Genomic DNA, 24,704 nt, shown 5'->3' on the forward strand with positions numbered 1-24,704 from the left:
ACATTTTGGTGGTAGCGGTGGGATCCACTTCAATGCTTACAGCTCCAATAGTTATGCCAAGTGACAAGACGGTTCATTGACTGAATTCCAAGTTTTCTAGCCACACTGTTGCCAACTTTCTTCCTATTATATAGAACAAAGTTTGACAAACCCAAACAGACTAAACTCAGATTATCATATAGGCAGTACAGTACAGCCTTAAATACTTCCAACAGTGGTCTTCCATTGTACTAGAGGTGAGTGGTTTTCTCCAGAAGTTCTTTAAGGCCTGGTGATGACAGAACTTTTCCAGCCTTATAATCTATGAAGTATTAAGAGCAAGTTTAATATGCAAGCTCATAACAAATATGCAAGCTCATAACAAAAGATATGAACCACTCCTCCATCTAGTGTCACACTAAATGAATCCAATGCTTCACTATGAAAATTAAAATGCAGATTTAAAAGGTTGTGGTTCAGTATTTTTAATAGCTATTTAATAATTTATTTATTTATTATCCAGAGCTGAGGGCAATGAAAGGAGCTGAGAAATGGCTTGAACACAAGTGGAGGAAAACTAGTGAGTGGTCATTATCGAGCCTTCTCAATGACAGTTGCTGTTTCCGTGGTCTCCTCGCTGTGTCATCTGGTGGAGCTTTTTCAGGTACATGGGGCCTTTTAAAGTCTGGCCTGAAGGAGGAGGTTGAACCAATGGTGTCCTTCTGTGACATTTTGAGGATAACATCACTTGCTCCCACAGGTAGCTTGATTCTGCTCTTACAGCATAATCTCAAGAGGTATATAGAATTTAGTATACTGGTTTTTGGATGAATTTTGGCTGGTGTGGACATGGACAAGGTACTTTGATTCATGCGGCTGACTGTGTGCGCTGCTGAGACTCTTGTCCCTCATGGCCGATTAAAAATAAGAATATCCATTATTGCAAAAATCAAACGCAACATAACATCAATGCAACCTTTATTATTTCTCCAGGAAAACTTGGCTCCTGGTCATTGTGAAGTACGTATAAAAATTAACAACACATTTTATTAAAATGCAGCACTTTTTTGCAGTTAAGTGGAATACCCTGCAATAAGTGGATTTTTGATGATTACGGTAACTTTTCAAACAGTCTGCTCATATTGACTGATCATGTGCACAGAACTCTGTACGTACCAGGGCTTCCTCATTCTTTTGTATGCTGTGGGAAATTCCCATACAATTATAGGAAACTTTCTTCTCTCTTAAGACAAAAATGTGGTGATTGGAAAGATAAAAATAACCTTTCGATACTAGCGTCTCTCTCTGTATATCTGCCTATCTAAATGAAATACATACATTTCCAAGCTGCCAACGGTTTCAATGAAAATAATGATTTATAGTAATAGAAAACAATTATTGCATTGTATAGCATCAACTTAAAAATTAATAAGACAGGCTCAGCAAATATTAAGGAGGCTCATTATTGTCTTTATAGGTATTTTTACTGATACTGCTGCATATAAACATAAAAATGGAATACTTTATAAGGAGTATATAATGTGGGGGTGGCAGAGATTAACGTACAGATTATTAAGGCCTATATAGTTTTACATTGTCTAGTACAGAGAATAAAGTGCAGCCACTGTGGGAATTCATCCAGCCCTGTTTCAGCACCCAAACTGCGGCAGAAGGTGGACTGAAGGAAGTTTAGAGCAGGGAGGAGAGCCTGTAATGTAATCCAAATGCTATTGAACTTCAGCTCCCATCAACTTCAGCCAGCATGGCCAAGAGTTTAGGGATGATGTGACCAGGGGTAGTGATATGGCACCCCAAATGAAGACAAACTTTGGTGCCCCCTTAAGTATTTCTTATTTTCACAATAATTCTTTTTGGTATAGTTGCTTTTTTATGGAACTTCAGCTGTGCAACTTGTGTGGAGAAACCACCCGCACCACTCTATGGGCTTCCTATGAGCTTCAGGCAACACCTTGACCCAGTTAAGGCCAGATCTACATATGTGGCAGAATATGTTATAAAGTATTGAAGTGGATGGTGCCAGTTTCAGGTGAGAGTTGAAAGGTTCTAGCACAATTAGCACAATTAGTACCTTCCTCACTGGTTTCCTACTTGCAGACAGTTTTTTTTAGAAAAACAAAAACAAAAGAACATAGAGCAGCATTCAAAAAATGCATAGGTGTTCCTTGACAGACACGTCTGTGGAGAAAGTGCTATGTGATGATAGAAAGCCTGAAAGCCATGATGATGTATGATCCACCATTAATGTCAAATATTTAATGTTGTTGCATGTCAGCTATCAAATACTGCCAAGTATCAACACTCAAATATCAAATATTGAAATGAGGTATACTTGCACGTCAAAAGTTTAATAAACAAGAGAGCACTCAGAAAATACCTGGATAATATTTGACACTGACGTTCACAAATGAGAATTTCCAGAACAATTTCTGAAAGCATTTCGGTTTTAAAAAGCACTGTATGTGTGTGTCTTTTATGTATTTATATTCATATTCTATCTCATTTCAAATATTCTAAGTAGTTGCATAAATTTACTCATCTTATTTGCATCCTGAGCCTAATTATACTTAATTTAAAGTAAGTACCCTTGACTTCAGAAGAACATTCTTCCAAATAAGAATATTTAGGATTGTAGCTTTGGCATCAGTCCTGCGAGGAAGGCCTCTACAGTTTTCTTTTTCTAGACCTGTGTCCAAGGCAAGTTTTGTGATGGCCTATCACAAAATGCAGGTGGCGCTGTGGGTTAAACCACAGAACCTAGGACCTGCCGATCAGAAGGTCGGCGGTTCGAATCCCCGCGACAGGGTGAACTCCCGTTGCTCGGTCCCTGCTCCTGCCCACCTAGCAGTTCAAAAGCACGTCCAAGTGCAAGTAGATAAATAGGTATCTCTCCAGTGGGAAGGTAAACGGTGTTTCCGTGCTCTCTCTGGTTCGCCAGAAGCGGCTCAGTCATGCTGGCCACATGACCCAGACAAATGCCGGCTCCCTTGGCCAATAAAGCGAGATGAGCACCGCAACCCCAGTCATCCGCGACTGGACCTAATGGTCAGGGGTCCCTTTACCACCCAATTACAGTTATCTTAGCTGATCCAAATCCTGAGTTGCGGGATCAATAGTTCTGAAGTAACATAATTTGCTTTAAAATGATTTACATGTCGGACCATCGGCTGGGTGAGGACTGCAGGGCCTGCTCCCTTCCAGGGCCTTCTCCAACTGGCCCAGGGGGCGTGGCCCAGGCCCTTATTTGGAACAAACTTTTGGGGAAGCTGGGAAGTGTTCTGCAATTGCTTCCCTGTTCCAATGTGTTTTAAAATGTCCTCAAGCAGTTGGTGGCAATTTAAATTTGTATTTCTTTTTTTCCTTTTTTCTCTTGCTGGGGGTGGGTGGGTGTAATGGATATTTGGTTGGGGATTAATTTTAGTGTAATTGTTCTGTTTTTGTTTTCTGTTGTTTTATTGGTTCTGTATAGTTTGTGTTTTGTTTTTAAGGGGCGGGATCAGGGCTGCCTGGGAGTGAGGCCCCAGCCAACACGATGGCTGGGACAAGTTCCACAGGGGGGGAAGCACTGGGACATCCGATCTCGGTGATCATGGGCAGGAGGCGGAGTTACGCTAAGACCAGACCATGTCATTACCGAGGAGGCAGGTTTAGTCGTTGTTTGAAGACTATCCCTGCCTCCGGGTCTGGCCTTGACCAGATGGATACTGGAATCAACAGGGGAAACCCACATAACCTGAAGGTGTTGCTGTGTAATGCCAGGTCAATGGTGAATAAAACCACTGCCATCCACGACCTGATTGTGGATGGAGAATTTGACCTGGCTTGTGTGACAGAGACCTGGTTGAATGAGGCAGATGGGCCTGTCCTTGCTGCCGCTTGCCCACCAGGTTTCTCTTACGCACAGCAACCCAGGTCATGTGGGCGGGGAGGGGGGGTTGCAGTGATTTTTAGGAAGTCATTAGTTTGCATCAGGCGTCCTACTGGGAAGACCCAGTTTTCTGAGTGCATGTTCTGGAAGTTGGGCAATAGGGGCAGTACAGGATTCCTACTGGTGTACCGACCTCCCCGCTGCACCAAGGATTCCCTGTCCGAGCTGCTTCAGGTCGTGGCGGATGTTCTCCTGGAGACACCTAGTTTGGTTGTCCTAGGGGATTTTAACATCCACGCCGACACGACCTTACAAGGGGCCACTCGGGACTTCGTGGAAAGCATGGCCTCCATGGGGCTGTCCCTGAATAAGTTGGGCCCAACTCATAGTCATGGACATGCCTTAGACCTGGTATTTACCTCTAGTGACGTGGGTGATCTGACACTAAGTAAAAGTGAAACCAAAGAAGTGCCATGGTCAGATCACTTCCTGGTGCAACTGGACTTCTCCACGACCCTTCCCCTCTGCAGGGAGGTGGGACCAATTCGGATGGTCCGCCCCCGCCACTTAATGGATCCAAATGGTTTCCAGAGAGTGGTAGGGGATGCTTTATCCCATGTTGATGGCCTTTCAGCTGATTCCCTGGTGGCCCGCTGGAATGCGGAGTTAACCAGGGCTATCGACTGTCTGGCTCCGAAGCGCCCTCTCCGATTGCATGGAGCCCGGACAGCCCCGTGGTTTTCTTCGGAGCTGAGGGCGATGAAACAATCGCTGAGACGGCTAGAGCGTCGGTGGCAGAAAACTCACTCCGAATCTGACCGGACACAGGTTAGAGCTCAACGTCGAGCCTACCAAGTGGCGATAGCGACGGCGAAGAAGACTTTCTTCACCGCCTCTATTGCATCTGCAGAAAATAGTAGCAGGAGACTCTTTCAGGTGGTCCGCAATTTAACGGAACCACCTTTACCACCGGGGCCTTGTAAAGACCCCAAGATCTCCTGCAACGATTTTGCAAAGTTTTTTGCAGATAAAATCACTCATATTCGGAAGGAGGTAGACACCACCGTGGGAGCAGGGCCAGGGCGGGAGAGTGCTAGAGCCCTGTCTGGTCAAGTTGCATGGAATCAATTTCAATCCGTGACCCCAGAGGATGTGGACAGGCTGCTTGGACGCGTGAAACCAACCACCTGTCTCCTTGATCCTTGCCCATCCTGGCTAATAAAAGCAAGCCGGGAAGGGCTGGGCGATGGGCTCTGCGGGGTGGTGAATGCTTCTCTCTGTGAGGGAACATTCCCAGATCCGCTGAAAGAGGCGGTCATTAAACCGCTTCTTAAAAAACCATCTTTAGACCCGGCCAGTATGGCCAACTATCGCCCAGTCTCAAATCTTCCATTCTTGGGCAAGGTGATTGAGCGTGTGGTTGCTGAACAACTCCAGGCACGCCTGGAGGATGCAGACCATTTGGATCCCTTCCAGTCAGGATTCAGGCCTCATCATGGGACTGAAACTGCCTTGGTCGCACTGGTTGATGATCTCCGGCGAGCTAGGGACAAAGGTGAGAGTTGTTTCCTGGTTCTGCTGGATCTCTCAGCGGCCTTTGATACAATCGACCATAACATCCTTCTGGACCGTCTAGAGGGGTTGGGAGCTGGGGGCACTGTTATACAGTGGTTTCGCTCCTTCCTCCTGGGCCGTGTTCAGAAAGTGGTGGTGGGGGATGAGTGTTCAGACCCTTGGGCCCTCACTTGTGGGGTGCCTCAGGGTTCCGTCCTCTCCCCCATGCTTTTTAACATCTATATGAAGCCGCTGGGAGAGATCATCAGGGGGTTTGGACTGGGTGTCCATCAATATGCAGATGATACCCAGCTCTACCTTTCTTTCAAATCAGAACCAGTGAAGGCGGTGAAGGTCCTGTGTGAGTGCCTGGAGGCGGTTGGAGGATGGATGGCGGCTAATGGATTGAAGTTGAATCCTGACAAGACAGAAGTACTGTTTTTGGGGGACAGGGGGCGGGCTGGTGTGGAGGACTCCCTGGTCCTGAATAGGGTAACTGTGCCCCTGAAGGACCAGGTGCGTAGCCTGGGAGTCATTTTGGACTCACAGCTGTCCATGGAGGCGCAGGTCAATTCTGTATCCAGGGCAGCTGTCTACCAACTCCACCTGGTACGCAGGCTGAGACCCTACCTGCCCGCAGACTGTCTGGCCAGAGTGGTGCATGCTCTAGTTATCTCCCGCTTGGACTACTGCAATGCGCTCTACGTGGGGCTACCTTTGAAGGTGACTCGGAAACTACAGCTAATCCAGAATGCGGCAGCTAGACTGGTGACTGGGGGCGGCCGCCGAGACCACATAACACCGGTCTTGAAAGACCTACATTGGCTCCCAGTACGTTTCCGAGCACAATTCAAAGTGCTGGTGTTGACCTTTAAAGCCCTAAATGGCTTCGGCCCAGTATACCTGAAGGAGCGTCTCCACCCCCATCGTTCTGCCCGGACACTGAGGTCCAGCGCCGAGGGCCTTCTGGCGGTTCCCTCATTGCGAGAAGCGAAGCTACAGGGAACCAGGCAGAGGGCCTTTTCGGTGGTGGCGCCCGCCCTGTGGAATGCCCTCCCATCGGATGTCAAGGTGATGGACAACTACCTGACATTCAGAAGACATCTTAAGGCGGCCCTATTCAGGGAAGCTTTTAATGTATGATATTTTAGTGTTTTTTGGTTTCTGTGGAAGCCGCCCAGAGTGGCTGGGGAAACCCAGCCAGATGGGCGGGGTACAAATAATAAATTATTATTATTATTATTATTATTATTATTACACGTCACAGGGCGTACAAACTTAGAAGCTGTTGCTCCTACACATGGATCTTCTCCTTGCTCTGCTAAGTTAGGCTGAGGCACTGACTGACCCAGGAGCACACAGGGAGCGTCCTGGCAGAGCGGCGATTTGAATCCTGGTCTCCCAGGTTATAGTTCAACACTCTCTAGTGTACTGTTGATTGTGTAATTTTAAAAATTCACTGTAATGTTTCTTGTCAGCTGCCTTGGAAGGACTTGTAAACAGGATATAATTGTAATGAATAATAAGAAATAAGAGGCATAATCTCCTAAGTAAGATAAATGGAAGAAAGCTTTTTAAAACTGGTGCTTGCCCTCTGCAATTTTTAAAAATACTTGGATTAATAGTATTTTTCAATAAAGAACTGGAGGCCAAATTAATCCAACAAATTAAAATTGATTAATCTAACCAATATACTCAATTAAATGTTTTAGGCCTAATGAGAATTCCTGTTTCCCAGCAAAGGCAGCTGCTGAAATCCTATGCACATTTTCCCAGGAGTAAGCCCAATTTAACACAAAGGGGCTGATTTCTGAGGAGACATGCTCTGACGACTGATGCCCAGCAACTACAAATGCACCCATTTCCCCCATTTTTATTGCCAGTTACCACTTGAACAGCAGAAGTACTAAAAGGAGGGTGCCTCTGAGATTGAGCAGCGTAGTGCAGTGGTTGGAGTGCTGGGAGACCAGGGCTTGAATCCCTGCTCTGCTGTGAAACTCACTGGGTTACCTTGCCAGTCCCTGCCTTTCAGCCCAACCTACCTCTCAGGGTTGTTGTGGGGATTAAATGAGGAGGTGAAAAACTATGTACTGTATACCAACTTGAACTCCTTGGAGGAAAAGGTGGGATATAAATGCATAAAAAAATAAAAATACCCCCCCATCATGAGATGCTGGGTTTCCCATGCAACACACACACAACCAACAAATACGCACGCAATTTGCTTGTTTCTTTCTTTGTTTACTTCCTAGAATCAGCTGGAGGAGGGGGGGGGAACCTTGCTCAAAAATAGGAGGCACCTGTCTCCGTAGCCCTGCTAAGCAGGAAGGAAGCAAAACACCCAGCAACTTTTATCCCGGCGCTGCTCCTGCTTTCCTCCTGGAGGGAGGTGGGGAAAGGGAGATGGAGGCCGCTCTCTTCCCGGCGCGCCTGGCCAAGGAGGCACCTCGGGGTGCCGCGGAGAGGCAGCCTGGCCGAGGCAGCAGCTGAGCCCTTGTCCTGCAATCGATTGCCGAGTCTGCTGAGCGGCTCCGCGGAGCCCCGGCGACGCGCTCTCCCGCTCCTCCGTCTCCGCCCTCGCCGGCGCCTGGCGAGAGATGTGCGCCGGGAGGATGCGTGCTGCGCCTGTGCGCGCCTGAGTTCCCGGGATCGGTTTCTCGGGGTTTGACCAGCTGTCCCAGGCTAACCCTGCTCTCTGAAGATGGAGGAAGTAAAAAAAAAAAGCCATGCAGGATTACCCTTAGCTACAGATCCACTGCCTTAGTTTCCATAACCAACTGCGGCGCGCAAACATAGGAGCGTTACGCGCAGGAGGAGAGGAGAAAAGGAAAGGGAAGAAAGGGAGGGAGGGGGGGAAAGGGAGGCTTAAAGAAGCTCATTAACAAAACAAACAAACAAGGGTGATGGAACTGATTTGCAACATGCTCTGCTGCTGAGGTAAATCTTTGCTGGGGGTGCATATTTTGGTGGGGGGGGGCAAGAGCAGCTCTGCAAAATCTGTGTGCAAAACGCGACCTCTGTCTTCTGTGCATCTTGTGTGTGTTTGTGTGTGTCTGTGTTTGGCAAGGCGAGGGGGAGCGGGCCGGAAAGGAGAGGAAGGTCTGTCAGAGCAACGCGTAATAATGGAGCATCTCCGGAGCCCGGGAGTCAAATGACTTGTTGCTGTTTTTACCCGCCCCCCCCCCGCAAATATTTATAGTGGTGCAGGAAGGCGAAGAGGACTGGATGATGATGATTTTTCAAAACATTCTTCTTCAGTGTAGATCGAGCGATTCAAGAGACCACAAAGGCAGTATCTATTAAGGCATAAGTCAGGGTTTTTTGGTTTTTTTTTAAAGCAAGGAATCTGCTTTCTTGGGTGCTCAATTGATTAGTCAGTCCTCTCCCCCCCCCCGCCCTCATTCTTTGAAACTGACAGGGGCTTGTCACCGTTTGCAACTGTCTCCCATGCAAGATGCATGCAAGGAAACCCACGATTAAAGATTTCTCTGAACGCAAACGCAGGGTTTTATGGCATGGCACACATTGCATTTGAAAACGCAGGGCTTAAATTACTTTGACAGGTTCTGCTATGGACTCGGGAAGGAGCACAGAGAGAGAGATGAAATTAAGATCTCTTTATTTCGCCCAGGGCCAAAAAACAGTTCTTGTGAAGCTGGCCTTGGTTTCTTGCTGCTTGGTTCCCTTTCCCTTTTAAAACTCCCTGATCCACGCCTTCCAAGCACCCCCTTTCTTTTCCTCCAAGATTCCCCCCCCCCCCCGATTCTTAAGGAACCGGTGGATCAAGTTTTCTCTCGTCTAGTTAATCGCATTGCTTGTCGCTTTGGCTGACCTCTCTCTCTCTCCTTTTTGTTCTTCATCTTTCCTGAAAGTACGTGCCATTCCAACAAGACCATCCTGGGGAAGGGGGAGGAAAGAAGGTGGGTGGGGAGGAGGACAGAGAGGGAGAGAGAGAGGCGCTCCTTTCTCCTTCCTTCTGCTTTGTTTCCCCACCGATCCATTTGCTCTGAATGTGACCTACCTGTAAGTTTTCTTCCTCTTCCCTTGAACTCTGGAGGCGGGGAGGCGAGAGGGAGGGGGAAGAAGAAGAAGAGGAGGAGAAGGGGCTGGATTATTTCAAAACGCTTCCCCATCTTGCCTATACCTCCAGTGCACCATAATCCCCTCTGTCTCTTCGCTCTTGGCAGGGAGGAGGGGTTAGAAGCTGCCACCAGAAGCCAGAAATGGTGAACAAACTTTTATTTTAATCATAGAACTTTTTCTCTCTCTCCTCCCCCACCCTGTATATTTCCTTTCCTTTCTTCCCATCTCATTGCCTGGGATAGTATCTCACCACCCCACCAAAAGCTTGTTGTTTTCAGACAACTCCCCCCCCCCACCCTTGTTACCGAGTGTGTTACCTGCAGGAAAGGGAAGAGAAGGTAATTTTGAGGAGGCAGGAGGACACGGCTCTTCTCCTCCTCAAGCATTTAGAGCTGGTGTGTTATATTTATTATCCTTATTATTAAAGCCATGCAGGCAGCATCAGTTGGATGGCAGCTTCGCCTGTTGAAATGTAAGCGTTATGTATACTGAGTGTCTTAGGAATTTGATCTGCAGTTTGCAGAGTGGGGGAAGAAGGCAGAGAAAAGTGTATATCTTATTTATTTATTTAAAAAAAAGAGGGGGATGAGGTGAAGGGAAGTGGTTTAGGAGACAAGAAATGAAGCTGCCTGTTTTCCAGTAAGTAATGGAGAAATTCCAGGAGCTGGGTCTAAATATACTTGGCGATCAATACAGAAATGGCTCATTGTGAATAATTTAACTGCTTGGTGTAGCAGGAGTTTTGAAACTAAAGGCAAAAGGGATCTGGGGACTGAGAGGAAAAATTGAAACTCTTCTTTTGCCATTATTTCCACCCCCCCCCCTTCATTTTAAAGTTTCCTCTTAAAATGATATGGTGATGATGACCAACCTTTTCATTTCATTTTATTTTTAATCAAGTCTTGAGCTAGTGGGCGTCATCTAATACAGTGACTTAGGTTTCTGGAAAGTAATAGCTTGTTCTCTGCTAGTAAAGTGCTTCAAGAAACTTTTTGAGATTACTACAGTATAGAGCATGTGGTCTGAAAGTATTTGGAAGGGGCTCCAGGGTTGGCTAGAATAGATAAGTTAGAATGAACTGGACCCTGGGTAAAATAGCTGCTGCAACTTGGCTTTTAAAAAGTATGGACTCACCTACTTGTTCTGAAGCCGAGGACACCACGGAACAACTGCGGTGCAGGAAACCTTGCGGTGCCGGCATCCCACAAGACGTTCAGCTCAGTATCCCAAAGTTCTCACTTGGCAGTTAAGCCCCCCTGAGTTCAGTCAGACTTACTAGCAAGTACACTGTGGACTGAAGATTAGGAGGCTGTTTACTGATAAAGCATTGGCATCTTCGTTGAAATACACCCGACACAAACAGGACTTCTTTAGAAACAGGGAAACTGTGATTCAGGTGTGTGTCTGCTTCCCTCCCACTTTCTTTCTTCTGCACAGGGTTGTTTCTGGCATTTAAAGTTTTCTACCTGCCTCAACACTTGGATGCCTGCAGGAAGATCCTAGGCAGAGACACTTGTGCTGCTCAAACACTGATTAAATTGATAGCAGCAGAAAATGGGCAAATGGCTTAGGAGCCCAAATGTTTAATAACTGACAGAGCGAGGGCAACTTTGACAGTGTACTTTTTGCCTTGCAGCACTGCACTTTGACTATGGAAGCAGAGGCTACTGATGGATACATGCCATGTAAGTATTGCTTTTATTTTCTTTTGTGCCTTTTGCTGCTTAGGGGCCACAATGTTCTTTGTCTTCTTATTGAATTCATTATTTTAAGGCAACATGGGTTGGGTGACTCTTACTACTAAATACAGTATTGGGCACTTCAGTGTCACTGCATATATGCTTTGGATCTGTGCATTGAAGGGAAGCAGGGTGGGCTGTAACTTTTTCATGTTTGTACTCCATGTGTTTTTAATGCTTCCCTGTGGGATGACATATTCTGCTTTTAAAATTATACATACTATGCAAAGTCAAGTAACTGAGTATGACATGAAAAGGGGTGTGCGTACAGAGTGATATCTGTCCCAGAGCAGCAGCTAATATATTTTGCCGCAGAAAATGACCCTTCCTAAGCTGTGGAAGAATCTAATCATGCTGGGAACTGAGCTTTCAAATATAATCTCCCCTCCCCTTCGCAAGCACATGTTCTTACTTGAACACAAATGTCAATTTTCCTCTGTGAAGCTGATAGAAGGTTTTCTTCTATGGAATAGGTGACAATGAACTTTCGCCCGAAAGGGATCACTCCAATATGGCAATTGACCTCACCTCAAGCACACCCAATGGGCAGCATACCTCACCAAGTCACATGACAAGCAGTAAGTCACCTTTCATACAGCTTTTGCCTAGCAGGTTTATCAATCTTGTTCGATCCGCGTAGTTTGCAAATGCAAGAAGAGAGGACAGGACAGATTTGCTGTAGTTCATGCTGATGTCTTGTCTAAATCTGAGCTTGATTGCCAGTCTCAGTTATCCCAGGATGGCGGGGGGGGGGGGCAGGGCTAGTACTTATCTGAACCAGGTAGAAAAAACCGAGGCTCTGCTAGTTTCTTTTGTGATCGAAACAGTTTTTAGGCATGATTCCAAAGCAAAGGCAAAATGAAGACAAAGAGCCAAGAATATTCTGAAGCTATATTCAGTGAGCTGAATGACTGAAGGCTTGACAAACCCCCAACCCTATTCTCTGTGGCTGTTCTGTCTTCCTCTCACTGCCTCTGAATTGGTATTATTTGTAATAGCTTTCTAATTGTTGAACCACTTTAAACTTTTTAACTTAGTCTCTTGCTTCATACACACTATGCCTTTAAAGCACATTGGAAGCACATTTCCCTCTGCCCTCAAAGAATTCTGGGCGCTGTAGTTTATTAAGAGCTGCTGGGAATTGTAATTCTCTGAGGGGTAAACAGCAGTGCCCATAATTCTTTGAGGGAAATAATGTGTTTCAGGACTGCTTTAAGTTTGCGAACACTCCATACCTTTAGAGTATTAAATATCCACTGGATGTAATTGCATGAGATGATTTTATTTTTTTAAGGATTGTGGGTTGCTTTTGTTGTTGATTGGAATGTCTTAATGGACCTCTAAAACTGAGAAACTTGAATTTACAACTTTGTTTTCCATCTGCCCACTCTTACTGTGCATTTGCTTGGGGATTCCTGCAAAGTGGATTTTTATTTTTTGCAAATAATGTTCTGCTAGGAAGGTGAAGCTTTAAGAATGAACTTGTTGCAATAATAAAGTATGATCTTCATATCACCCCTGGCTGAGAGGAAGGTGTTACACTCAGGCTTTTCTCCTGTCCTCCGGGAGGTTATGAGTAAAACACAGGTTTTATGAGCCTTTTAAATTGAGAGTTACTATGAAATATCCAATTATTATATATACGTTGCAAAAGAATACGATTGCTAGTACTCTGAACTGAACTTTATATGGTAGCTTCTCATAATTCCGACATTTAGACATTTCCAAACCTGTGGAATTGGAGTTCAGATATGCATTTTATTGAGCTATGAAACTTTACTGCTCACTTCCTTCATTTTTTTTCTTTCTTTTTTATCAATGATGAGAAAGAAAACTCCTGTTTTATTATGTCAACAGGAATGCTTGCCCAAATGAGGCTTCAGTTCAGTGAACACTTGCTTGGGAGTAAGCTTCACTGAACTCAGTGAGACTAGCTTCTGAGTAGGCATGCAGAAGAGAAGAGTACACTTTTAATTGTTGGGTGAAAATGAACATATTGAAATCGGGCAGGTGCTCTTTCATAGAATGTTATCATCTAAATTCAACTGTTACCCTGTGCTACCCTGTTAACCCAAACCAGCAAGTACAATGCATAATTTTGTCTAGATTTAAAATAGATGGCTGTTCCAGTATGGTGGATGGGGGGTGGGGATATATCTTTGTGCCTCTGACTTGGCCTGTGAATACAGACCCAATTCTGTTGCCAAGCACCAGGGCATTTGCCTGAATACAGAGGACTTGGGGTTTGAACCTCAAAGCAGTTTATTCTGAGACCTTGACTAGAATCTTCCACTGATCCCAGGCGCCCCAGCCACCTGCACCAGAGATCCCGTTGACTGTGTGGAACATGCAGAGGGTGCTGTGCGCACAGCAGCACCACAGATCTTTTGAATTCCCACGCCTCCATTTTCACTACCATTGGCACCAGGGTCTCAGTTTGTGCGGGAGGGGAAAGGCCAAGGGGATGGAGTTCAGGAGGGGCCATTGAAGTGGAGCATACCTGAGTTGTTGCCTCCTGTCATCACGAGATAGAAAGGGCCACCAGTTTCTAAAGCTCTGAGCATTTGTAACTTCTTCAGGTTTATCAGCAGCAATTTGTGTCCATGGATTGGTGTTCTGATGAAAGAAGCATATTTGTGTGTGAGAGTGTGTATTGGTGTGTGTCTATGTGCACACGTGCACAGTACACCAGTTCTTCTCTGTGGGAGTGGATAGCCCCAAAATGTGTGGGTAGGGCTTCCTATGTGGTTTTAATTAAATCTCCGGTCATTTATTTTATGAAAAATCTTTAGATGAGGTGCTTGGTACACTGAAATACATTTTGAGTCAAGTTTTTAAGCAGCGGTGACAGAACAGTTCCTGTATATTTTGCAAAAAAAAAATTGTTTGAACCTATGGACTTTGTTACTTACTTTTGGTAGGACCTATGAACAGAAGAGCTTCCTTGTTGTGAGATTGTTGATCCATCTAGATCAGTCTTATCTTCTGGCAACAGCTCTCCACATCCTCTGGCCAGGGGGTTTTCCCGCTCTGTTACCTGGAGGGTGTTGGGAATTGAACTGGGACCTCACACCTGCAGGACACGTGCTCTATTCCTGTTCAGTAGAAATGTAATTGCAACCAAGTTGTGACTGGGGTTCTCTGCAGGGGTTACTGTAGGCACTTTCTTTCTCCCACTGTTATTTCAATAGTTCTTCTGCATTTTCTTTGGAGAAGATGCCCCAGCTGGTTAGAGTGTGGTGCTGATAACACCAAGGTTGCAGTTCGATCCCCATGTGGGACAGCTGCATATTCCTGCACTGCAGGGGGTTGGGCTAGATGATCCTCAGAGCCCCTTCCAACTCTACAATTCTGTGAATCTATGTTAAAACCAGCTAGGTGGCAGGGCTTGCGTATGCCTGTCAGATCCCTAAAAATCTGTTCCATCTGAAGCAAGGTCTCCAGAGAGTCCTTCAACTGGCTTCTTTGCTGCTATTTTTGTTTTCTCAACTTCATAATTAGAAATGAATTGTTTGAAATTCTACCCTACTTTCTCCCAAAATATGTTTAAAACAAAATATAATAGCATGTAAAACTATCAAGACACTAGAAGACAGGAGGCTTGCTGAGTGCATTCTGATGCATGATACATTGATACAATGATACATTCTGATACATTGTGTCACTGGCAGGACTGGACGATATGTGGTTTTCAACACTGTGATATATATCCAGCTAAACATCACAATGTATCGATTTATTACAATGTCTGAAATAAGGATGGAGCTATGTGGAGGCACTGGCTGCCTTAACGGTTTTTCTTTCATCATGATTTTTGCATAACACACACACACACCACACACCTCATCATCAGGCCAAAAATTATGAAACTGAGATCATGATATGGACTTCAAACTGGTTTTGGATTCTATATCTGTATATTTGCCCAGCCCTAGTTTCTGGAATCTGGACCTAGGCAAGAGGCAATGGAGTGCTATGGTGGTGGGTTAAAACTTTCTCAGACATTCATATTCGGATCATTAGGCTCACCTGGTATGGATGGGCTTATGGGTTTGGGCTGTTTCCTATGCAGCATTTCATGCACCTGAAGGCAACAGAAACTTCTTTGTGCTTGTTGCATTTCTGACCTGTCTTTGCATCTTAGTCCTGTGCTGAAAGGCTGTCTCAGGCTGGTGTGTTGCATTAATACAAGAGTTGCCAAACATTTTGGATTGAACGGTTGGGGTGGATTTGAATTTTGAGAGAGTTCTGGGGGCACCAGTCACAAAATGGCTGCCATAGTGGGGATATTGGCATAACAGTCATGATGAAGCTTTGCCCATGATTATATTTCCATATGAGAAAAGTTCTAACCTTTTGAATTTCTGCCTAGAAAATAATTGCATCAAGGAGGGGGGAATCCAGCAACTCTTGAGGAATCCAGAGATTCCTATTGGCTGGTGTCCAAACGAATCACTCATCAATCACCCCGGGAGCAGCCTGGCTTGCTCATTTCACAGAAATCACTTAGGAAGGTTCCTGCACATTTTGCTTCATGACTTTCTTTCCAGGAGGGCTGGAGACTTCCTTTGGGAAAAAAAATGAAAGTTCAGAGTCTGGGAGCCCTACTTGGGGTCCTGCACTAATGTGTGTGGGACTGATAGCTTAATTTTTTAACCTTAATAGAAGATTAAATGCTATATAGAGCTGTTTTTCCTTATCTAATGCCCACCCCCACCCCGAAATCAACAGTATTGATTCTGTTACTCTTCTGGGACTTGTTCCTCCAAAGAATAATACAAGCTTTTCCACTGTGGCTTTCCTGAACAGATCAATTTAGGACTACACCCCTTGCCTTAGTCTGGCTGGATTTGTATCCAGTTGAAACAAGGAAGAAGCCCATAACAGGCAATTTTCTTGGCTTTTTTGTGTACCGTAAACAGTGTGTGTACCAGACAGGAGAGAGAAACAACTGCTTTCGAAACAAGCCACTCTCACCCAACTCTAGTAAAATTACATGCTTGGGAGAGAGGGTTTTTTCCCTTCATATTTATTAGCCTGTGGCAATTCCAGGTGAGTAAGACTTGGCTAAACTACTAATGATTTCAGGTTTGCTTCCAAAAGGTTGCAGGTCAAATATTTTTGGCACATGTTGCGTAGATGTCAGTTTCATCTTTTCATTACCACATCTATAATTACATATAGCATACATAGATTATAGATGAAGCCAAGAGCTCCTCTTTTATAAAGAGAGCAGTGATATTTGCAACATGAGATTGTGTCTGCTAACTAACAATATTATATATACTGTGCAATATGTGTCTCCGAGAGAGAAAGAGAAAAATACTGTGTATTCTTTGGTGGATGATCAATTTGAATACCATCTTGAAAGTTTTATAAGTGAGTGCTGAGAAACAAATTTAGTGAATAGGCACTTTTATCCAGCTTCAAGCCCTCTTGGCAGTGTGAGCCACTGTGATGTTGCAAAAGGGTTTTGGGGCACATTCCCTGCTTCTGAGGGGAACCAGCCATGCTCAAACATGAAGATTTGGCACTCTCCTGTTTGCATGGCAGGTGTCCTAGGCAGCTGCCTAGTCTGCCTCTGTAACTGACCTCTCCTTGCCCTAGACCAGGCATAGGCAAACTCGGCCCTCCAGATGTTTTGGGACCAGGGATGATGAGAATTGTAGGCTCAAAACATCTGGAGGGCCAAGTTTGCCTATGCCTGCCCTGGACCCATACTGCTATCCCAAAAGTATCCCTTATGCCCTGTACCCAAGGGGAAGGGCTGGTGAGACTGTTGCTCACCCATGTGATTTATCCATTTAAGAGAATTCTAGGCTGCCTTTTTAAACTTTTATTATTAAGATGTAGAAAGGACAATGGCATTAGTAAGTTGCAATACAATAACTCTGAATGTACTTAAGGGGGGAAAAACACCAGTCACTGGAATGGTGAGAACAAAGCAGTGAGGGAATCACAAGGCAATGAATGAAATGGAGGGACGTTGTCTTGTTAATCCGGGTCGGGTGTAGCAGGGCATGGTTTGGGCCGACCAGACAAAGTCATATGTCATTGGTTGCCAAATGAAGTCATACTTCACAGGGATAAGTGGCTTCATATGTTGCTTGTCCATAGCCTTCAAGTGGCAGCAAATTACATTAGTTTAGCAGTCCCCTTCAGAACCTTAAGATGATGGGTCAGTTTTTCAAAAGCAACTCGGAACAAAGCTTCCCAGCTGCTCATGGTAACAACAGAAACATGCTTCTATCCCTGTGTTACTGTCAGTCTAGTTGCAACTAAAAGGGAAAATACCAAAGGTAATTTTGCAGAGGGAGGTTGGTGTTAATTCCTGACAAAATTGTGAGAAGAAACAATTTGGGGTCTAGGACCAGTGAATGCTGATTCCAATTCCCTTAAGAATTTTTGCCCAGAAAGTAGCCACTAGGAGACTGCCTTTTAAGTAACTTCAGGAAGTGGGTGTAAGGCTGTAACACACTCCAAGTGAAGGGAGAAGGCATTATTAAAACACTGAATGGTAATAGTCCCTCGCATTCTGCCATTCATGCATCCATTAAGACTGCCAGTGGTGCACTGTAGAAGATTCACCATATTGACTGAGCTGCTGTGCAATGCTGGTGTAACAGGAGGGCACTATTTGTGTGGTGCTTGTGTCCTGTGCCCACCACACCCCACTCCCCTCCCCCAGTTGCACCAATAAGCTGTTTTTTATTTGGGGTGATTTTGGATGATTTTGTTTATATTCTGTGTGCTTAGTGTAAGCAGCAAGCTTATGCTCTTTCAGCCTCTAAAGGGAGAAATACAAGTCACAAGTATAGAGTCACTTGTCCTATTTTCCTCAGAAAGAAATCACAGAGGTTGTCAAAATTATTATTTTTAAAACACATAAAGTTTATTTTTGACAGACTATATCTTAGTTCCCTCTCACCAGGTAGCAGTGATGTTATCTCTGTGGTATCCAATACGGTACTTTACACGCAAATCCACAGATAGATGTACATGTCTGGAACATCACCCTTGGAAGCAACTAAAATGGCAGGATGGTGGAGAGGAGGGTTGTGACACAATGGCAGGTATTCCTGAATGAGACTGGTCCACTGCAATCTGTGTTCCGATCAGGTTTTGGAACTGAATTAGCCATGGGCGCCTTGATGGATGACCTTCATTGTGAGAGAGACGAGGGAGTGTGACCCTGTTACTTCTGCTCGGTCGCTCTGTGGCTCTCAGTACCGTGGTCTCCTTTTGGACGGACTCTGTGGGATGGATGTCAAAGGCACTGTGTTGCAGTGGCTTCATTCCGTTTGGTTTAAGGAGCCATTTGGTGCCTAGCTCGTATATCTGAGTTTCTAACACTGCTGTTGAGAGTAGACAGTAGGAGGTTTGGAGCAATGTTTCTTAAGCTTAGAGAAGATTGTTCACCCTCCCTCATGTTGTAAATGATGACTGTATTTTATTATGGGAAAGAATGTTTTCCCAGGTTAGAATAGTTTGTGACTAGAGTAGCTTGTGACTTGTCTTGGTGATTTTGGGTCAGTTGATGCTCTTTGCTTCGCTGTTATCAGGTGTACCAGTTCCCCTCTTGGTGCATTGGCCTAGTTCTCATTGAGGTGTTGAGCCTGGATCTGGGCTGTACCACTTCAAAGTGCAGGTGGAGAGTCACATGACTGAATGGTCCTCCACATCAAAATCCCCAGTGCATAGAAAACTTAGTGCCCCTTAACGTACTATTTTCCCATGTGCAGGGAATGTTTTGGAATGGAAGAGAGTGTAGTCATGTCATCTAAAGTGGTACAGTCCAGACACAAGCTCTCCGCTTCAGTGGCCTCAACTAATGCCATTTCATCTGTTTTCATCTGGGGTCCTGCCTTTTTGGAACATGTTGGCTTTAAACAGACTTCATCCATTCCAACTTTGGAAAAATAATTAAATATCTAAATCCTTTCCCGGCCTTTAGTTAACTGCACAATAACATAACAAAGCTATTTTTATTTGGTGCATACTGTGGGTCTTAACAGCCATTATCCATTTTTTCCAATCTATTGCCCATCTTTCCTATTTTATTTGTCACTTTGTTTAATATTGACAACTTTAATTGGTTGTAAATGTCTGTTTGCAAACTTTAATTAGTTATAAGCTATGTTTGCATGTGTACTATGAATCCTCTATTTTATTGCAAAACATATTGGATAATGTTGATTGAAAGATTAAAATGCCAGGGTACTGTTAGATTTTGTATGAACTATAAAATATCTATAATGGAATAAGTATATTGCAAGGTTGTTCTGATCAATTTGGACAAAATATCTCTCTCTCTCTCTCTCTCTCTCTCTATATATATATATATATGTTTTTTTCTAGAACTGAGCTGAAGTGTTCAGTTCTGATTTCTGGAAAAAAAAATGGCAAGGAAAGCAAAGGAGTGGGGGTTGGAGGACGGAAGACTGAAAAACCCCAAAACCGTTGGAGGGTGGGTGGGGGAAGATGTAGCTTAAGTCTATGTGGTGGCAGTGGTTTTAAAATTTGGTTCTTCAAATCTAGAAGCTCTGTCACCCCTTGAAGCAGCAAAACTGCAACCCTCAGCCCAGCAGACTTGCCATTTTCCTTGTGCTTCTATCAGTGACACAACGTCAGGCTGTAGCATCATCCCAGTGACATTCTTTAATGGGGAAACAGAAATGATAGCACAGTGCAACTGCCACGCTTCATTCACATGTAAGCCTGAGCCAAATCATAGCTTTGCTTCTGGTAGCTGGAGCTTTGGGAGAAGGAAGCGGCTGTGATTTTTGCTCCTGGTGCCAGTGTGCTTGCTCATTCATGCTAAACCATAGTTTCACTCACCCACACCTGCAGAGTACACAGGGCCCTGACTCCAGCTCTGCAGGTAGCCTTCACGTCCACAGGGGAAAGGCACTTGCAATAACTGAGGACCGTTCAGGTCTTACCTCCCATCAGGCAACACCTCTGGTTTATTATTATTAGAACTGTAGTGGTGCCTCCACGCTAAATGGTTGAAACTCAGAATAATGCTGATCCAGGGGGGAAATCATTGCAATTTAACAGCAGTTTGAAGTTTCCAGTGCAGGATTTTGAAAACAGAGAAGAGGAAATACTTGGTAGAGTGGGGGGAGGATGATGAACTGTGAATTAAAGTGCCATTCTGGACCACCATCTATCTACTTTCTAACTTCTGAGAGCCAGCAGGTTGTTTTACAGATGCTACAGTGCTGTGTCTGGTGGCTTTCTCCATATGGCAAACACATGCCGTGGCTCTCCACTGTTGATTTCCTTTATGCTACTTGTTTGTGGGTGTTTTACAGGAGTGTGGCAAAAATGACCTTATTTTGCATTGTGAGTCCCTGTGCTGGAACTGCTTGCCTTCTGGAGTCAGCCGGCACATGGAAGGTTTTGGAGAAGCTTCTGTGTGGTTGCTGTAATCTGGCCATTGGCTATCAACTTCCATGAGATAATCCTTACATGCTTTCCAGCAATTCTCCTGCAGAAACAAAGAATAAAGGTTTGGGGCCCCCTCTACTTTTTTTAAAAAAGAAAAATGCTGAAATTTAACATTTCTTTAAACTGAGCTAGGCCATGGTCCAAACCAGCACAGTAGCAACTGGTGGCAGGTCCCCAAGGTCTCCGTCCTTCCCAGCTGTGGCACCTGAGATCCTGCAACTGGAGTGTGGGCTTTTTGCATGCAAAACCACCTTCAGGGCTCTCTACCTCTGAGCTCTGGGCCTTCCCTGCCAAAGGGAATAGGTTCCATTCTTGGGTGGTGATCCTGCGAGTATGCAAAGTATACAGAGCCCTCGGAAGACTTCTATACGTGCCAGTTACGTAGTTGTTAGACCACTCTGCTCTCTTGCTGAAGGTTACAATGAGGGTGGAGTTGAATCATTGGTTAATCTGCGGCAGAACTATTATATTCACATTAATGGCTTTTTGGGGAAGATTGCTTTGTAATAAAGCACAACCTGTCACACCCTCTCCTCCCGCATGTGTGCATAACAGTCATCCTGTCAGTTTCTCCCACACCCTCTTCAATCACCTGGAGGAATACCAGGTAGCTTGCTGTTCATTCAGCTTTTTAAACAGCTTCCTTTGGCACCTTAGGCAGCCATGTTTGTTTCTCACACACCTGCCCTGAGACCAGAAGTGAGCCATTCTATTGGGGGGGGGGAGTGCCTGAAGCAAAGAAATATAGCAAGGTTGGGGGCATTATTCGGCCCTCCTCACCTGCAGGCACAGTGTTGTTGTGAAATGCAGCCTCTTCATTGTCTCAGCATGTGAATAAACAGCCACCAGCCACCTCAAGCTTGGACTTCTTCCCCATGCGTGGCTCCTAGCTCTACCCAGCCAGTACTCTAAGCGATAAGTGAATTTTCTCCAATATTTGGAGGCTTGCCCTTTAAATATGTACAAATACTGTCCACACCAGTGGCGATGCGGCACACATTCACTATAACCCTTGTGGTTGGTGCCATTTCAGGACCTTGTTTATTTTTGGCTCTCAGATGTTCTGTGATATGTGTGCGCATGAGAGAGACCTCTAACATTTCCTCCTCTTTTTCCAGCCTTTAAGACTTTGGTGTTTGCAAGGTACCTGCATGCTGCTGATTTTTACAAAATGGCTTTACTAAATTCATTTCCTGCCACCCCCTTGGTCTCTAAAGGGCAAGGCGTCTCATTTAGTTAACATACAGTTATCTGCAACTGCCTTCCTTGGAGGATCCTTACACCAGACATGACTCATCCAATTGGCATATGACATGATTCCACTTAATTTGCATACTGTAATTGTACAGCATTGTTGTAAAACTTGTTTGAGACTATTTCTTCCCTCACACCATAAGTTTGTCAAATTTCATTACTGGGTGTAATGCTTGTTAAATACAGCTTACTAGTAATAGATGTGAAATTATATAGTATGCGTGCGCACACACACACACAAATAAGTGCTTGCCTCTTTCTCACTAGGGCATGCTTTCAGGTTCTCCCATTGAGCATGGAGTCCTGATTACAGAGGGAAATCTAGTAACAATATTAAAACAGCTTTTCTTCTTCTTGAAAAAAAAGTTTTTATTGAACTATTTTCATGGATGACAAAACTACATACAGTGGTACCTGACTCCGCTAACCCAGAAATATTACCTTGGGTTAAGAACTATGCTTCAGGGTGAGAACAGAAATCGTGCTAAAGTGGTGCTTCAGGTTAAGAACAGTTTCAGGTTAAGTACAGACCTTCGGAACAAATTAAGTACTTAACCTGAGGTACCACTGTATAGTATCTCTGTTTTCAGTTCATAGAGTTTTCCACAGGTCAGTTTCATCTGGTGTGAGAGATTAACACAGTTTTTCTTCTTAGCACTATATATTTGTTAGTCTCACCACCTGCCCTGCTATATCCTGTCTTCATGTAAAAGAAGGAGGAAAGGCCTCTTAAACTCTGCTGCAAACATGACTTGCTCTGTGGATAACTGTACTTCTGTTCTTTAAACATGAACTTAAAACTCCTAAATTTAGGCTGTAATCCTCAGCGCACGGGAGTGGTGTTGGCCCTAGGATTTCACCGGGGGGCAGGGGAGTTCAGGCACAGTACTCTTAAGTGAGAGCTAACCTGGAACAGCATGAAAACAGAATTCCCATGGACTGCCTCTGTTCTTATTGCATGCTCTATGCAAGGCAGAAATAGTGATGCCTCGACCTGTCTTGAATGTCCAATCTTGCCTTCCTCTGGAGTCAGCACTGCCAGGAAGGGAAATCCGTAGGGTTACTTCTGAGTAGACGTGCCTATGATTGCACTGCACAACTGTAGTTAACTGCATTTAATAAGGGTTAGCATCCTAGTAAGTATGCTATGCTTGGGATTGCAGCCTAAGTCTCATTTAAAATATTCAAAATATTGGACTTCTGAGTAGACATAACTAGAATTGGGCTATAAATCTACTTCTTAAAAATCCAGAGCAGTTGTCCATCAAAGCCCTGGAAAAGGGGGAAGGCGGAGCCTCCATATAAATGATTAAAATGGCAAAAGGCTATACAGTGGCAGTTGGGGTTTGCCACTTTAAAACAACAACAACATGGGTATGTACTACTGTGCTTGAATGATATCGTGAGATGCTCTCAGCTTCAAACTATTAAAAAATGAAAAGAAAAAAAGATAAAGTGCCAGCAAAATGGGCTGAACAAGTATCAAAGTGATAGTAAAAGGTAAAGGGTAAAGGGACCCCTGACCGTTAAGTCCAGTCATGGACAACTCTGGGGTTGCTCACTCATCTCGCTTTACTGGCCGAGGGAGCCGGTGTTTGTCCGCAGACAGCTTCCGGGTCATGTGACCAGCATGACTAAGCCACTTCTGGCAAAACCAGAGCAGCCCACGGAAATGCTGTTTACCTTCCCGCCGGAACGGTACCTATTTATCTACTGGCACTTTGACGTGCTTTCAAACTGCTAGGTTGGCAGGAGCAGGGACCGAGCAACAGGAGCTCACCCCGTCGCAGGGATTTGAACGCTGATCTTCTGATTGGCAAGCCCTAATGTGCTCCACTTGGGTGCCCATGCCTTTCACGCAGCTAACTTTCACAGTGCATGTACAACTACACAGATGCAATGTTTGAAGTGGAAAGGATGGAATGTTCCCAGTGGGGAAAACCTTATGGTCTGGTTCCTCCAGTAGAAGTGTTACACTGAGAATGTCCCTCCAACCGAAGGGCTACCTAAGAAAGATACTCAGACCTCTGCAACAATCTTCCATTTATTGGGGTGGGGGGGGGTGGAGAGATAGAATCATAGAATCATAGAGTTGGAAGAGACCACAAGGGCCATCGAGTCCAACCCCCTGCCAAGCAGGAAACACCATCAGAGCACTCCTGACATATGGCTGTCAAGCCTCTGCTTAAAGACCTCCAAAGAAGGAGACTCCACCACACTCCTTGGCAGCAAATTCCACTGTCGAACAGCTCTTGCTGTCAGGAAGTTATTCCTAATGTTTAGGTGGAATCTTCTTTCTTGTAGTTTGGATCCATTGATGATAAGACATAGTTGCAAAAATAAGATGATGATAAAACATAGTTGCAAAAATAAAAATTATAGTGCAGTTGTGAAAGATGTAATTAGGAGGGGTGTTCACCAACCACAAGATTCCGTTTAGTTTTTTTTTTTATAAAATTTTTATTGGTTTTACAACATTTTTGAGAAAAACAGACAAACATTAAAAATGACAAACATACACGTATAGTTTCAAACATATTTTCATAAACCTCCTTTCTAGGACTTCCCCATACCCCCCCTCTCTGCATCCCAATGTCCATAATTCAACTAGCAACTCCCAGTTATTACTTTCCAATCTCTATCATCTTAGTCCTCTCTTGCACTCTGACCTTATGTCCCTGTACCCCTTTGTTTCTGGAAACTACGACATTTTAACATTCATTAAGTTTATAGTAGTCCTTAAGATAGCTTTTAAA

At 44.6% G+C, this 24,704-nt stretch overlaps 1 protein-coding gene across 6 annotated transcripts in view; it reads left to right on the plus strand.

The window, feature by feature from the left end:
- The first annotated feature begins 8,088 nt into the window (after positions 1-8,088).
- Positions 8,089-24,704, plus strand: part of IKZF2 (IKAROS family zinc finger 2) — a 108,333-nt gene continuing 91,717 nt past the window's right edge. For 2 of the 6 annotated variants that reach the window (XM_081180235.1, XM_081180237.1), the window contains exons 1-3: positions 9,454-9,645; positions 11,139-11,187; positions 11,715-11,819. In XM_081180235.1, coding sequence (XP_081036361.1) covers positions 9,643-9,645; positions 11,139-11,187; positions 11,715-11,819 — 157 coding nt within the window. In that variant the 5' untranslated portion in view covers positions 9,454-9,642. The other 4 variants (XM_081180232.1, XM_081180236.1, XM_081180233.1 and 1 more) reach the window with 3 other exon arrangements.

Source organism: Podarcis bocagei (assembly GCF_964188305.1).
Source record: "Podarcis bocagei genome assembly, chromosome: 1".
Classification (NCBI taxonomy): domain Eukaryota; kingdom Metazoa; phylum Chordata; class Lepidosauria; order Squamata; family Lacertidae; genus Podarcis; species Podarcis bocagei.